The 14,171-nt window shown below is 53.4% G+C and overlaps 1 protein-coding gene across 2 annotated transcripts in view; it reads left to right on the forward strand.

Moving 5' to 3' along the window:
• Window positions 1–3,388: 3,388 nt before the first annotated feature.
• LRRC75A (leucine rich repeat containing 75A) overlaps window positions 3,389–14,171 on the forward strand; it is a 70,387-nt gene continuing 59,604 nt past the window's right edge. The window contains exon 1 of one of the 2 annotated variants that reach the window (XM_061363395.1): window positions 3,389–3,545. In XM_061363395.1, the coding sequence (XP_061219379.1) occupies window positions 3,471–3,545 (75 nt within the window). In that variant the 5' untranslated portion in view covers window positions 3,389–3,470. Of the gene's footprint in view, window positions 3,546–13,869; window positions 14,139–14,171 lie in introns of those variants that run through there. The other variant, XM_061363394.1, reaches the window with a different exon arrangement.

Raw genomic sequence — 14,171 nt, forward strand, 5'->3', positions numbered from 1 at the left:
CATCAGGCTGAAATGCTGCAATACTCAGGGATACTGGGTTGTTCCTAGGCGCAATGTACAAAAGTTGAATGCAGCCAAACAGAAGAGTAAAAACTTAAAGTTCAGATCATATTGATCTTTCCTTTTTTGTTTTGTTTCCTTTTTCTTTTGAACTATGACTTGAATCAGTTTTGATTCTATTTGTACGTGTTTTCTTGTTCGTAGAAAGCTGCCATTTCCTTTTGCATTTTCCTTTGGCATTACATAGAAAATCTGAGCCTTGGTTTTCAACCCTCTGCAGGTGACCGTAGGGTTAAGATGGCTGTTTTGGTTTTGTTCTTACCTTTCACTTGTCTTGTTGCATGATGGTTAATCGCTGATTCAGAAATGACATTTCTCTCCTAGATTAATTTTGTGTTTGTAAGATGTGCATATTGCTTTGCAGAATAAAAACCAACCCAGTTTATCCTCTTGTCTTTTGTTTCTCCTGCCCAGTTGCTGTGGAGGGGGTGTAAATCGCACGTGTGAGGTGGACCATTGGAGGAAATTAGGAGTGCAAGTCTGCAGCAGATGGGGATGTCAAACCCTTTGTTTGGTACAATGAGCACTTTATGTACACTTGGTTTCTCTTTTATATATTATGGTGTAGGTGCTCAACATGAGAAAAGCAGACTTTGTGACCTAAACCCATCTCTCCTGTGGCTGCTCCTTCATGATGACTGTGTAACTTACTCAGCTGAGCCAAGACCAGATGTTGGGTGTTTCAGAGTGCCTGGAGGGGACTGGAGATGGTTGGAGGAGTTCTCTGGGTGGCTGTTGAAGATAAAGTAACTCATTAAGTTCTAGCTCCAGTCACTGTGCAGCTGGAGTAAGCTGCACCTGCGTGTTTTCAGTGCTCAAGAGGGTAGGAACACACTTTGCTTTGCTCTTGGAAGCTGGTTAAAAGCTGGGGTTTGTGTATGTGACAAATGCTAAGGCAGCCAGCCTGTCTTCCCTCTGCAAAACAAGAGTTCAGAGCATCCAAATCATGCGTACTCATGTGTGGTGGCAAATGAGACCTTTGTTTAAAAGCAAACCTGATTTGTAAGTTTTACTGGGGAGAGGGACTCTGAGAATGAGTAGAAAAAAGTGACTTTAATCAACCATTTCTTATGCATCCCCTTGGTTTGGCTGTAGGAAACCTGGTTGGGAAGTGTCTGCCCTGAACGAGCATTGATGTCCTGTGTTAGCACGGTCTGAGCTTGGGGTGAGGCTGTCCCTATGCACTTAGCACAGGAGTCATCGGCCTCCACTGAGTCCTGTCCTTAACCAGCAAAGAGGAAGAGAAACGCAGTGGGACACGTACCCACTTGTTTGTTAAACAACCTCTTTCATAACTCGAGCAGCCACTATTTGGTGAGTGCACAGCTTTGTTCAGTGGCTTCGAGAACTTCCTTGAAGCAAATCCTGTTTTCAGAGCTTGTGCTGCATAGTTACACTTGAGTAAATGTAGAGGAGGATCCCACTGGGAAATAAGTCCTTGGCAAATCAGCACGTGCTTGAATTCACTTTGGTATTTCCCAACCCTTTTACATAGGGGGAAAGTCTTGCTGGAATTTAATGCTTTAAATCAGGTTCTTCCAAGGCTCAGGATAGTATGAGCAGCTTACCACTGGGTGTCTTACATAGCTGGTACAATGAGGGGGGAGAAAAGGCTGTTTTGCTGCTAACTCCAGGTGCTGGCAGGTTGGATGGGTGGGGAATTCCTTTGATAACCCTGTAATTAGGCTGTTTGCTCATAAGGCTGGTGTTTATTAACAAACGGAAGCAAGGGCAATGAAAAGTGATGTCAAGCTTGCTCCTCTGGAAGAAACCCACATGTGGGGTGTTTGCAGTCACATTACAGCCACTGGTAGCAGCCTGATGCAGGTGAGGAGGAGCAGCAGCATCTGCCATCAGCGATGGCTTCTCTAACCAGTGCTGTGTGCCAAACACGTTGGTGTTACATGGAAGTGTTGGTGCAGAGGAGGAGCAGCATCCCCCTCCTGACAGCAGCACCTTTCTGTGAGCAAACTGAGCCTTCTTCTTATAATACCTTTTTGAACAAACACTCTCCTAAGTTCATACAGAGCTGCCCACACAAAGGCTGCTCTGAGGTATCCATTAACTGGGTATCCTTCCTGTTTGCTTTCCCCAGCTGACCTTGAGGAGTCTGTTAACCCCAGCTCCACTGAACAAATAGATGTGCTGAGCAGCAAGGTGCAAGGCTCTCAGGAGATCAAGGTTCCTTTTGGGGTGACTTGAGCTGCCTTTGTGTTTGTAGGGCTGTTTCTCCTTTACAAAGGGCTTTTCCAGCTCCAAGTGCTGTGGCTTTTACTGATGGAAGTCATTTATCCTCTGCCTAGAAAATGCGTCTGATTGACCATGCTGCTGCAAGGAGGAGGAGGAGGTTCTGTCCTAACCTGCCAGGCCACCCAGCAGAACCTGTATTCCCTATTTACCTTCTGAAGGTGTTCCTTTACAGGATGTTCAAGAAACGGCTGGGACCTAAGCAGGGATTTCCTTGTGCCCTCTTTATTGTTAGCTCCTCGCAGCGTGACTCCTGCACCTTGATGAAACAAATAGGATCATGGAATGGTTTGGGTTGAAGGGACCTTAAAGCTCATCCATTCCCAACCCCTGCCACAGGCAGGGACCCCTTCCACTGGAGCAGCTTGCTCCAAGCCTCTGTGTCCAACCTGGCCTTGAACACTGCCAGGGATGGGGCAGCCACAGCTTCTCTGGGCACCCTGTGCCAGCGCCTCAGCACCCTCACAGGGAAGAGCTTCTGCCTAAGAGCTCAGCTCAGTCTCCCCTCTGGCAGGTTCAAGCCATTCCCCTTGGCCTGTCCCTACATGTCCTAGCAACATAAGGTACAATCTATAGCTGCAAAAAGAGTAGAACAAGCCATAGACCAGCTTTTTCATGGACCTTATTAACGTCTGGGGATAAACCATTTCACAATACATGATGTTATCATCTGTTCTTTGAAAAGATCCCTTCTGTTAATGGCCTCTGTCGTCTATCAGGAGGAGGTGTTACAGCAATATAATCTCTAAGGTCTTGATATGAAGTACACCATGAAGTTGTTTTCTCTGTAGGGAAGGGATGAGAGCCCAGGAGCAACTCAGGGAAGGTGAGAGCCTGAAAAACACAGTTAAACCCATTACGTCCTTGTAAAACCCTTTATGTCCTTGTGCCCATTTCACCCTGGAGCCCTGTAATGAACACAATTGGAAACTTCTAGAAGGCCTAAATCAGAGGCAGGTGCGTTGGAGCCCTGGTCCTGCACAGCTGAAGCAGGGTGTGAGGTCACCAAGCACAGCAGATACCAATCACCCCTGAGTGCTCCTCACTTCAGCAGTGAGAGGCTGAGGTTGAGCAGGGCAGTTACCATATGGCAATCCCTGCTGGTCAGTGGGGTTACCTGTTCCCCCAGGGGACCCCAGAGAGGGATTTCCAGCAGTAAATGGATGGCTTGGGTGCAATGGAGTAACCCCTTGGAGGTGAACAGGCTGCACTGGAGCTACTGGATTCCTCTGGCCTTGGTGAGTCTCAGTCCCTTGCAGGGACGGTGGTGGTGGGGTGGCTGTAGGGGTGTTCCTTTGGTGTTGTGAGGCAAAGCTGGGCTTCAGAGAGAGCTCAAAGAGCGTTAGGAAATGGTGGTCAATGGTTTAGGGGCTTGCTGAAGGGCTTGGAGCAATGTGGGTGGCTGAGTGTGCCCCCATCATTGATCTTCCCCCTCCTGAAGGCCTGGTTGTGTTCGTTAAGGCTCGGAGATGGAGCAGACAGCTGGAAAAGGAAGAATTCCACGGAAATTCTTCCCTGTGAAGGAAGAGCATAGAAAATAACGTGCGGCATTGGGGCAAAGTGAAAGCTGCCGGATGGGGAAGCGGGGCTGGGAGCGGGGCTGCTACCCCAGGAGGCACCGGTAGGTGGCGACAAGAGCCCGGTCTTGGACCGCTGGGAGCGGGGCTCGGGGCTGCGCCTCCTGAATCCATCGGGCAAGGAAGGACGGGCTGGTCCCATCCCTGCCTCGTGTTTCCTTGTCATGTTGTGGACCCCTTAAAACTGGAGCGCGGAATTCGTTTAGGACGGGATGAAAGGTGTTCGAACAGCAGCAGTTTTCCAGCCCTACCCCTTGATGTTCCCGAGTGGTTTCTTGGTTCAGGTGTTTGCGTGGGCTTGGTCAGAGGTGGTCATGGAGATGCTGCCAGGGCTGGAGCAGCTCTGCTCTGGAGCCAGGCTGAGAGAGCTGGGCTGGGGCAGCCTGGAGAAGAGAAGGCTCCTGAAGGGGAGACCTTAGAGCAGCTCCAGTGCCTAAAGGGGCTGCAGGAAACCTGGAACAAGGGCCTGTAGGGACAGGCCAAGGGGAATGGCTTGAACCTGCCTGAGGGGAGACTGAGATGTTCATGTTGGAAGCACAGTGTGCTCAGGAGCTGCTGTGTCTCTATAAAGAGAGGTTTCCCCAGTGTGATCTGTCCCTTCTGAGGTGTCTTAGTGATGCCAAACGCTGCTGCTTCCACCCTCACTTCACGTGGCACAGCTTTGCCCATGCACACGCCATTGACTGCAAAACCAGATGGTACTTCGCTGCCAAGAAACATCCCCCCTGCTGCCCTTTCCATAGGGAGAGGCTGCGCTGGGCATCCCCCTGCTCATTTCCCTGCAATAGGGCCCTTCCAGCCACAAGCCTGTGGGGTCCCTGCTGTTGTAATGAGGCTGAAACCTTTGGCATGGCTGGGGGAGAGCCCATTCCTGGAAATGGGAAACCATCCTCTGAACTGACCGTCCATCCACCTCATCACCAGCCTTCTCCATGGTGAGGGTGAGCAGGGGCTGCTTTTCCTTCTGGCAAATGGAAATGTGTGTGGGTCTGTTTGAACCCCATGGAGACGAGGCCAGGGAGGTGTTAGAGGAGTTCAGTTTAACTTCTTGGGCTCTCAGAGGGTGAGTCACTAATCCATCCCATGTGGAAAGACAGGGATCTGCTCCATGTCAAATGGCTCTCTGTGTGTGTTGATGCTGACATAAAGACAAAGCAATGTGATGGATTTATCTGCTACCAAAGCCACAAGAGAGAAGAGCCCCCTGAGCAGAGCCAGAACCATCATTTGAGCCAGAAATCCCTTTGGAGTCTCTGGATTGGTCTGTGGGATCTGCGTTTAGGGATCATTTAACGTTCATGGATGAATGGGGTGGGAAGTGCTGTGTGTCCAATGGGAGTGGGCAGCTCAGTGGTTACTTTCTGGGGCTGTCATAGCTTTGTGCAGTGCTGATACAGAGCATCCCAAGTCAGGATACCTGCTGTGGTGGATGTAGGACCTGACTTCTAAGCCTAGTATCTAAGTTACAGGCAGCTCCATGCCTCCATGGATGGAATTAGCTCCACTGGGCTCTCACTCACACACCCAGGTCTGCACTGGGGAGGGGATGGAGCCTCTGTGTTGAGTCTGTTGGGGCAGGATGAAGGCCTGACCCGTCAGTGGTTGATTTCTGTGATGCTTTCAAGGTTGATGTTGTTAATTTAAGGTAATTTCTTTGCTGGTGGCTATTCCTGGTTACTGCTCTGAGGTTAAGTTCAATCGCTGCATTCAAAAACGATGTCCTAACCTTGAAGTACATTCATGTTGCACGGGGTACCACTGCGATGCTGAGCAATGCTGCAGCAGGGGCCCTAAGGCAAAGGGAAAGCAGATCCACGCTTCTCAGCACTGCTTCTATATTCCCTAATTCCCTTCTATATTCCTAATCCCACAGGTTTTAGGTCTGTGTTTTGGGTTATGGCTCCTCTTTCCTTTCTAAAGTGCCTTAATCTGTTGTTGCTCCCATCTATGACGGGGAAGGGGCTCCTCACCTGCATCCTCTTCCTCTAGCCCTGTTTCTCCTTCTTCCTTAAGAAAGCTGCAGTTTCTTTCCCCCTCTTTACCTTCATCAGGTGGTTTCTGCTGTTGTTTTCTTGTCATCCCTCTGCTTGTCACAGTGAGGGAGTGATCCTGTTTGTGCTGTTGGAAGATTGAAAGCAAAGACGGGAGAGGTGGATTTTGGCTTCCGTGGGTATCACCTGCAGCATGAAGGCTGCAAGAGGCGCTGCCCTCGCTTCTTCCCTTCCATTCCTGCCCTTCTGCATCCCCCCCACAGTTGTTTTGTATTTAACATCTTCCCTTTATGAGCACATTTCCCATCTGGGCTGGATTATTCCTGCATCCCAAGGCAGGCTTTAAGCTGTTTCCCTTCCCCCTCTTCCCAGGAAACAAACGTCTTATACAAAAGCCTTCACCAGCCCCTTGTTTAGTGCTGGTTAATGGGAATGGGGCTTTGGAACACAGACAAGCCTGAGGGGCTGAGCACCTGGATCTGGGCTTCTTGGCCAGGCTGGGATAGGGAAATCCTGGGTTCTGAGCCTTTGGGGTGACCAGAGGATGAAGGGGAGTGCTCACCAATGAGGTTAATCTGTGCCAGACCCACTGTGTATTAATGGGGGGATCTTGGGCATCTTGGCTGGGAATTAGGGCTGATTCCCTCTGGATGTGCTCAGGGACAAGACTGAGGGAACACCGGGATTTTACTGCCTGAATCAATCCATTTTCTATGGTCTAAAGCTAGGTTTGGCTTCACAAAGCCCCCCACTGTGATGGGAGGGGATGGGGGGCTCTGACCCCACAAGCCCTTGGGGTTGCTCTGCAATTCCCTCTTAAACACGCTGTGTTTCCTATCACACAAGCACATGATGCTGGCTCAGCTCGGCCTGACTCACATCACCCTTCCTGGCTGCAATGACCCCAAAGTGCTCGATGATGCCAATGAAACGGGATGGAATCTCACTGCTTGTGTGGTGCATGATGCAAGGTGGGGTTCATTGCCTGTTTTAACCCATGGACAAGGCTTCCCAGTGAGGTTTGCCCCTCTGCAGACCTTGTTAGGGCAGCTTAGGAAGTGGCATCGTCCCAGGTTCATCCCTGGACCCTCCCCAAAAGAGAGGACAAAGAAGGAAATGTATTATTGAAGGGAACCACAGTGTAACACTGGTATCAGCCACCTTCTTTCTGATCACTGTCACAGTAACCCAATAAGAACATGAGTTTTCCTTATGCCAGTGACTGAAAACTATGATTTCTAATTCTTGCTTTGAAACTACCCACTTTTTACTCCAGGTTGGAAAGAAACGAGTGGTTTAAGCCTCTCTGTGGTCAGGAAGTCTTGGATTTAGGTCAGCTTTACCCCACGCTGGAGAGATTGGAAGTGCAAACACAATAGACTCATTCCTTCCCCAAAGAAGGGTCTTTTCAGCTCTGTGAATAGAGAAGGTGCCTGAGCTGGACCACAGCATCGCTTTGGGAATGTCCAGCTCTTGGGGCAGTCCATGCTGGGGGTCTTGGGAAAGCATGCCACTCTTCCCTCTGAATAGAATATGGAGCTCTTCAGCTCTAACAATGCTAAAATGGGAAGGTTAAAGCTGAATTCTGCAGTTAAATTAAGGCTGCATCGTGCTGCACATGGTGGAATTTGCTTCTCATAACTGAGAATGTTATAACCCCATAGAAGTTATAAGCTTGGATTTCTTGCTCCTTTCACATGGCCAGAAATTAGTTCCTTCATCCTAGATAAAGCCTGTGATGCCAGCCCAGCTCAGTGAGGCCACATCAGTCAATGAGCATACACAGCCCATAAGGGAGATGAAATGATGAGGATTTATTTGTTGCCTTCCCCTCTCCATCTGCATTCTTTTTCCTTTCAGGCTCCATTAAGCAGCAGGTACCAGAGCTTAGAAATTCCCATTTCTTTACTGTTTTAAGCCTGGAGAGCTGCATATTTCAATGCCAGCCTTGGGGGCCGAGGCTGAATGGCAAATCCAGGCTGGAAACTTGCCTTTCCCCTCACCCTTAGCAGCAAAACACCCCAGGCCCTGCACTGGGCAAACGGAAGGCTCCAAACACAGGGTTTATTTAAGCAGCTTTGCACAAATAGGATTTGCTATTTGTTCGTTTGTTCCTGATAAACAACCCCCAGGTTCAGCTCCTGCTCAGCCCCAGTAGCTCGAGTGGATGGAGGTGGTTTTGTTCCTCCTCTAAAGGTTCAGTGGCCAGTGGCAGTGTTCAAGGCCAGGCTGGATACAGGGGCTTGGAGCATCCTGTTCTAATGGAAGGTGCCCCTGCCTGTGGCAGGGGTTGGAGCTGGATTAACCTTAAGGTCCCTTCCAACCCAAACCAGTCTGTGGTTCCATGATGCTTTTACGGTCTCAGACACTGAGCTCTGGGTCCTGGAGCAGCAGATGATGGTCAAACAGGCATTCACCCTGAGCAGGAATTGGAGAGCAGAAACCAGAGTGTTTAATCCAGTGACACGGGCATGTGCAGAATGGACTCGATCAACTCATGTTGTAAGTGATGGCCCCTATTCCCAAGGCCAAACGCACTCGGCTCTGGGCTGTGGCAGCAATGGATGGGGTCAGCCCCTCCAAAGCATCCATCTTCAAGTCACTGCTGGATGCTGGGAAGCATTTGGAAACCATCAGGAGCGTGAGTCAAGCTGCCTCGTGGTGGCTCTTGGCTCCAGCCAGGCGCCGCGCTCGCTTCCCGCTCCGGCTTCTCCGGGAGGGATGGATGCGATCCTGGCACTGCGCTTCCCAGGCACGGGGCTGGTCCTGGTTGGATGTCCCCTTCCAAGTGATTCACCTCTCCCAACAGGCAGCAACCAGTCCTTCATCCCTTCATCACTGCATGAACCCCTATAGCACTGCTGGGTGCCTGCATCCCGCTAAGGATGGGTACCAGAGCATGGGAGGGGATGCGGCTCTGCATCCTGTTACGGATGGGTACCAGAGCATGGGAGGGGGATGCGGCTCTACATCCCGTTACGGATGGGTACCAGAGCATGGGAGGGGATGCGGCTCTGCATCCCGTTACGGATGGGTACCAGAGCATGGGAGGGGATGCGGCTCTGCATCCCGTTACGGATGGGTACCAGAGCATGGGAGGGGATGCGGCTCTGCATCCCGTTACGGATGGGTACCAGAGCATGGGAGGGGATGCGGCTCTGCATCCCGTTACGGATGGGTACCAGAGCATGGGAGGGGATGCGGCTCTGCATCCCGTTACGGATGGGTACCAGAGCATGGGAGGGGATGCGGCTCTGCATCCCGTTACGGATGGGTACCAGAGCATGGGAGGGGATGCGGCTCTGCATCCCGTTACGGATGGGTACCAGAGCATGGGAGGGGATGCGGCTCTGCATCCCGTTACGGATGGGTACCAGAGCATGGGAGGGGATGTGGCTCTGCATCCCGTTACGGATGGGTACCAGAGCATGGGAGGGGATGCGGCTCTGCATCCCGTTACGGATGGGTACCAGAGCATGGGAGGGGATGCGGCTCTGCATCCTGTTACGGATGGGTACCAGAGCATGGGAGGGGATGCGGCTCTGCATCCCGTTACGGATGGGTACCAGAGCATGGGAGGGGATGTAGCTCTGCAGCATGATGCTATCTTCAGCATTCACCCCCAGAGTTTTGACTCCCAAATCCACATTAGAAGTAGCTGCCTCCCTTGCTGTGGTACAGAAAGAGAGCTCTCCATTAAAACACCCACTGATCTTTGACACTGCTAAAGCATCCCAAGGCAAGAACTCTCCCTACAGCCCAAAGTGCGCAGAGCTCCCCAAGCCCTCTCATTCCTGCTGCAGGGACAGCAAAGGGTGGGTTTCAGGATGACTCCAGGAAAAGATTTGGCAGCTTTAACCTCTTGCTAAACAAGTCCTAGCCGGTGTGTAAACAGCCTTTCTGGCTTTATAAACACAGCATCCAGCTTGTGGAGTGGGAAAGAAGCTGGAGGCATCACGTGAAGGGAAGATGGATTGCTTCCGGCAGCTTAAGTATTTCTGTGTGTGCTCAGGGTGAAGGGTTTGGGCAGATTTTGCATGGGAAATCTGGGAGGAGAGAGGTGAATCTGCACAATGTGGGGTTATGGAAGAGCCTCTGGAGCACGGAGCACGTGCATGGATCCAGTGCACATGGGGACTGTGGGCTGACCCTGCTCCCCTCTGCTCCAGAGGGGTCAGTGCGGTTGCAGAGGGCTCCATTCACCCCCTTTTGGTTGAGGGTGTGCTTCTGGCATCCACCAGATGTTTTTCTTCTGATTGGGCTCCGTGATTGAACAGTTGTTAGTGGCAAAAATAGCTCAAAAAGGCAACCAAACACCCAACCCCCCTCCAAAATCCCTCCAAACCCCAGAACAGCCCCCGTGTGCTCTCAGGGGATGAACACAGCCTGTGCTGGGTTGGGGTTGTGTTAAAAGGTACATGAAGGAGTACCACAGGGACCTCCTCTTGTGCTCCCCAGGGTGGTGGAGGAGAGGCCCCGCAGTGAGCCTGCTTTGTAAGGGGAATGGGGGATCTGGAGGTGAAATGGGTTGGTCAAGGATGCTGCATGAAGCATCCCCGCTTCCTTCTGCTGCAGTAGAATTGCTCAGAATTTCAGGGTGTGTACCTCTTTGGTCAGTTTGGGTCAGGTGTCCTGGCTCTGCTTCCTCCCGGCCTCCCCTCCTCCCTGGCAGAGCATGAGACTCACAAAGTCCTTGGCCAAACCAAAACATCACCTCTATCAGCTTTGTTCCCAGCCCGAAAGTCAAAACACAGCACTGCACCAGCTACCAAGAAGGAGAAAAAATGACTGCTGCTGCTAAACCCAGGACACATCCCTATCAAGGAAAAGCAAGTCCTGCGCTGCTCTCCCAAGGCAGAGAGCGTGATGAGAGCTTGGTCTGAGCTCAGTCTCTGCTTTGAACTCCTTGAATGCCTGGGGAAGGGACAGACATGGATGGGATTGGGGGTGCTCCAGGTGCTTGCAGTTGCTGTGGCTTGGTCCCATCCTGGTTGTGGGAAAGGTTTTGGGAGTGATGAAACGCATTTCCCTGGATTTGGGGCTGTTTCTTTCCTATTCCCTATGGAAAACAGTAAGTGTGAGGTTTAGACCAAGAGATGAGCCACCAAGAAATGGCCTGCCAGTGAGGCAGAACTCATGGTCCACATTGGACCATACTTGTCCAGAGTGCGTTTTCCCATTTAGGATGGGAATCCTGGGCAGAACCCGGGATCAGAAAGGGGTTTGCTACCTTTGGAAAGCCCCATCTCAGCCTGTGAGTACACGGACAGAGGGGTTTGCTGCAGGACACCAGGAAGCACATCACAAAGGATGACACGAGCGGGCTGGAGAGGGAGCAGTGTAACTGGACTGTGATCTACCAGTGAGAGCAGGCAGTGATTCCTGGAAGCAGGAAGCCCGTTCCATCCGTGACTAACCTGAAACCAAAGGCAGACGTGCACACACATGCAAAGCGGTTTGGCACTGGGTGCCCACACCTGGGTGCTGGGGAGCCGAGCACAAAGGTCCTTGTGTTGAGGTATCGGCTGCTGGAATCCTGCACTCCAGCTTATCCCATCAGGTTCTTCACTCATGCGGTACGGATGTTCCCTGCCTTCTGCCAAATGCATTGGGAAGATGCGGGTTCTTTTTAATGTAGAAGTGAGAATGTTCTTAAATCTCAGTTTAAGGAAGGGGAGAAATGCTCTGTCATGGGTTCAATCTGGAGTTATTCTCTTCTAAAGCATCAGGCTTTCCTAACACATCCTTAATGTTAGGTAGCAGAAAGAGCGTGGACAGAGGAACAAAGGCAAACTCCCTTGGACAGACCTCAACTGATCTGCAGTTTGCACACATCTGCACTAAGGAGAAATGCATACTGGCTGCAGAGCCACTGATGACATTAGCAGAACCCATCACAAGCACTGGGGTCAGGCCTTTTGCCACTGGTGGGTGTCTTGAGTGCCTATGGAAACTCATGTGGGCATGGAAGCGGAGTGCTGCTGTTAGGTTGGGTCTGCAGCTGGATGAGACCCTTTTGAGGGTGTGGGAGTGAATAATGCTCTGGGATGGAGCATCACTGAGGGACCTGAATGTCTTGTACCATTGAGCCACCAGTGCCGAGCCTGGAGGTGATGTTTGTGCTGCCCTGAGTGGGCATGGGGCCTTTGCATGTGCTCATGAGGAGCTTCATGGTGAGCAAGGATGCTCGAAACTGGCCTTGTGGCGTTGTTCTTGTGGTCCATGTATAGAAATGCATTAAATCAATCGGTCTTTGGAGTTATAGAAACAGTGACACGAGGTCTCCAGCCATTTGGCTGTTGGGGAGGGCTGCCTTTTACTCATGAGCTTACCATGGCTTTTGTGTGTTTGGGGATGTGCAGTTGCACAGGATGCAGAGGAAGCAAAAAGTGCTCACCTATTGCTTTGGGATTCATTCAAACACAGTTGCAAAATGCCCCAAATAGCACATTCCTGCTGCAGGAGATGCTCTCCCAGCCCAGGTACTGCACAGGGGCTGCAGTAGGGCTTCTCCTGCCCTAGCTAAGCAGAAGCATAAGGGTGGAGAGTTTGCTGCATGTCAGTGCTGCAAAACAGCCCCTTGCACTGGGAGAGGGTCTGAGGCTCCTGCTGGGGCCTCATCAGTCCAAGCTTCTCCTTCCCAGGCATTCCTTGAGCAGTGTCTCCTGCAGCAGGTGAGCTGTCCCTGTCAGGAAGAGCTGCTCATCGTGATCTTTATCCAAGAGCTTTAATCCGTGCCCTAAACCCTGCCAGCAGCGGAGTGCCTGGAAGATAAGGAGCGATGGAATACGGGATGTGGAGCTGCTGGAAGGAGCAGCGTGGAGGGGCGGCTGCATGCGGGGATGCATGGGTTTGGATGGGGACGGCAGGACACCAGATGCGCACCGGGGCTGCTGCTGGCAGGGATGCGGGTGAGGGGGGGACCAGGAGGTTTTACCGCAGGTAGAACCGGAGCTGGGGGAGCCCCGCTCTGGGGCATCCCCCTGGGGGAGTCCCCGCAGGTCCTTTGGGGTGAGAAGCACCGGGACCCCCCCCGTCGGGGATACCCCGCGCCGCCTCCGTGCGCTGCAGCAGCCGAGCCCCGCTGCAGCCCCAATCCCCTCCGGAGGAAGGAAGAGCCCCGTCCGGCTCCGGCTTCCTCCGCAAGCCCAGCCTCGGAGCACGGTGCCCGCCCCCGGCCCTCCCCCGGCCGCACCGCGCCGCCTCCCGGGCAGCCCCCGCCGCGCAACAGTTGCCCCCAAGTCGCGGCCGTTCTCCCGCATCATCCTCGGGGACCCCCCCACCCCTAGGCACCGAGGGGAGGAGGAAGCGAGAGGAGAGGGGGGGGCAGCGCGGAGCCGCCGCCGCTTTGCAGCGCTGAGCACCGGCCGCGCTCACCGCTCCGCCGCCGCCCGGGACCGGCAGAAGAGAAGGAGCCCCCGCGGATCCCGGCTGCTCGCTCGCAGCCCCGCAGCGATGGAGCGGGGCGGCGGGGCCCAGGCGCGGCTCCTCTCCGCCGGGAGCAGCCGTTCTCTCCTCCGCCCGCGGGAGCGGAGCAGCCCCGCCGCTGGGTACCGGTCCCCCCGCTAGGATACCGGGGTGCCCAGCCCCGTCCCGCACCCCCGGAACCCCTTCTGCATCCCTCTGTGCATCTCCCCCTGTATCCCCCCTGTGCACCCCCAAACCTCTTGTGCATCCCCTCCGCCCTCCTGGGCATCCCTTTGTGTCCCCCCAAACCCCTTGTGCATCTCCCTGTGCACCTCCTGAACCCTTCGTGTATCCCCCTGCCTACCTCCTTGTGCACCCCCAAACCTCTTGTGCATCCCCTCCGCCCTCCTGGGCATCCCTTTGTGTCCCCCCAAACCCTTTGTGCATCTCCCTGTGCACCCCCTGCATCCCCTTGTGCATCCTCTCCATCCCCCCCCCCATTCTGCACCCCCAAACCCTTTGTGTCCCCCCCTCCCTTCCGTGCCTTCCACCCCCAACCCCCCCCTTGCATGCAGCCCCAAGGCCACACACGATGGGCACCAAGCAGACCAAGGGCTGCCAAGCGGGCAGCGCTGCCGAGAGCCCCCTGGCCCATCCCCGCAGGAAAGCGCCGCCCAGGGAAAGGGGGGATTTCCTCGCTTCCCTCGTGGTGAAGTCCGGCGAGAAGTTCGGGAAGGGCGGAGGGGGCAGCCTCCCCCCTTACCACCGGCGGATCTGCATGATCCAGGACATGCTGGTGCTGGTGAAGCAGGGGAAGCAGGAGGAGGCCACCGAGCTGCTGAGGCACCTGAGGCAGGTGAGGATGGGCAGGATGCTCCCTGGGAAGGGG

The sequence above is a fragment of the Neopsephotus bourkii genome, unplaced genomic scaffold, assembly GCF_033783945.1.
Source record: "Neopsephotus bourkii isolate Nb327-2 ecotype Australia unplaced genomic scaffold, CSIRO-AGI_Nbou_v1 NB_1154, whole genome shotgun sequence".
In the NCBI taxonomy this organism is placed as follows: domain Eukaryota; kingdom Metazoa; phylum Chordata; class Aves; order Psittaciformes; family Psittacidae; genus Neopsephotus; species Neopsephotus bourkii.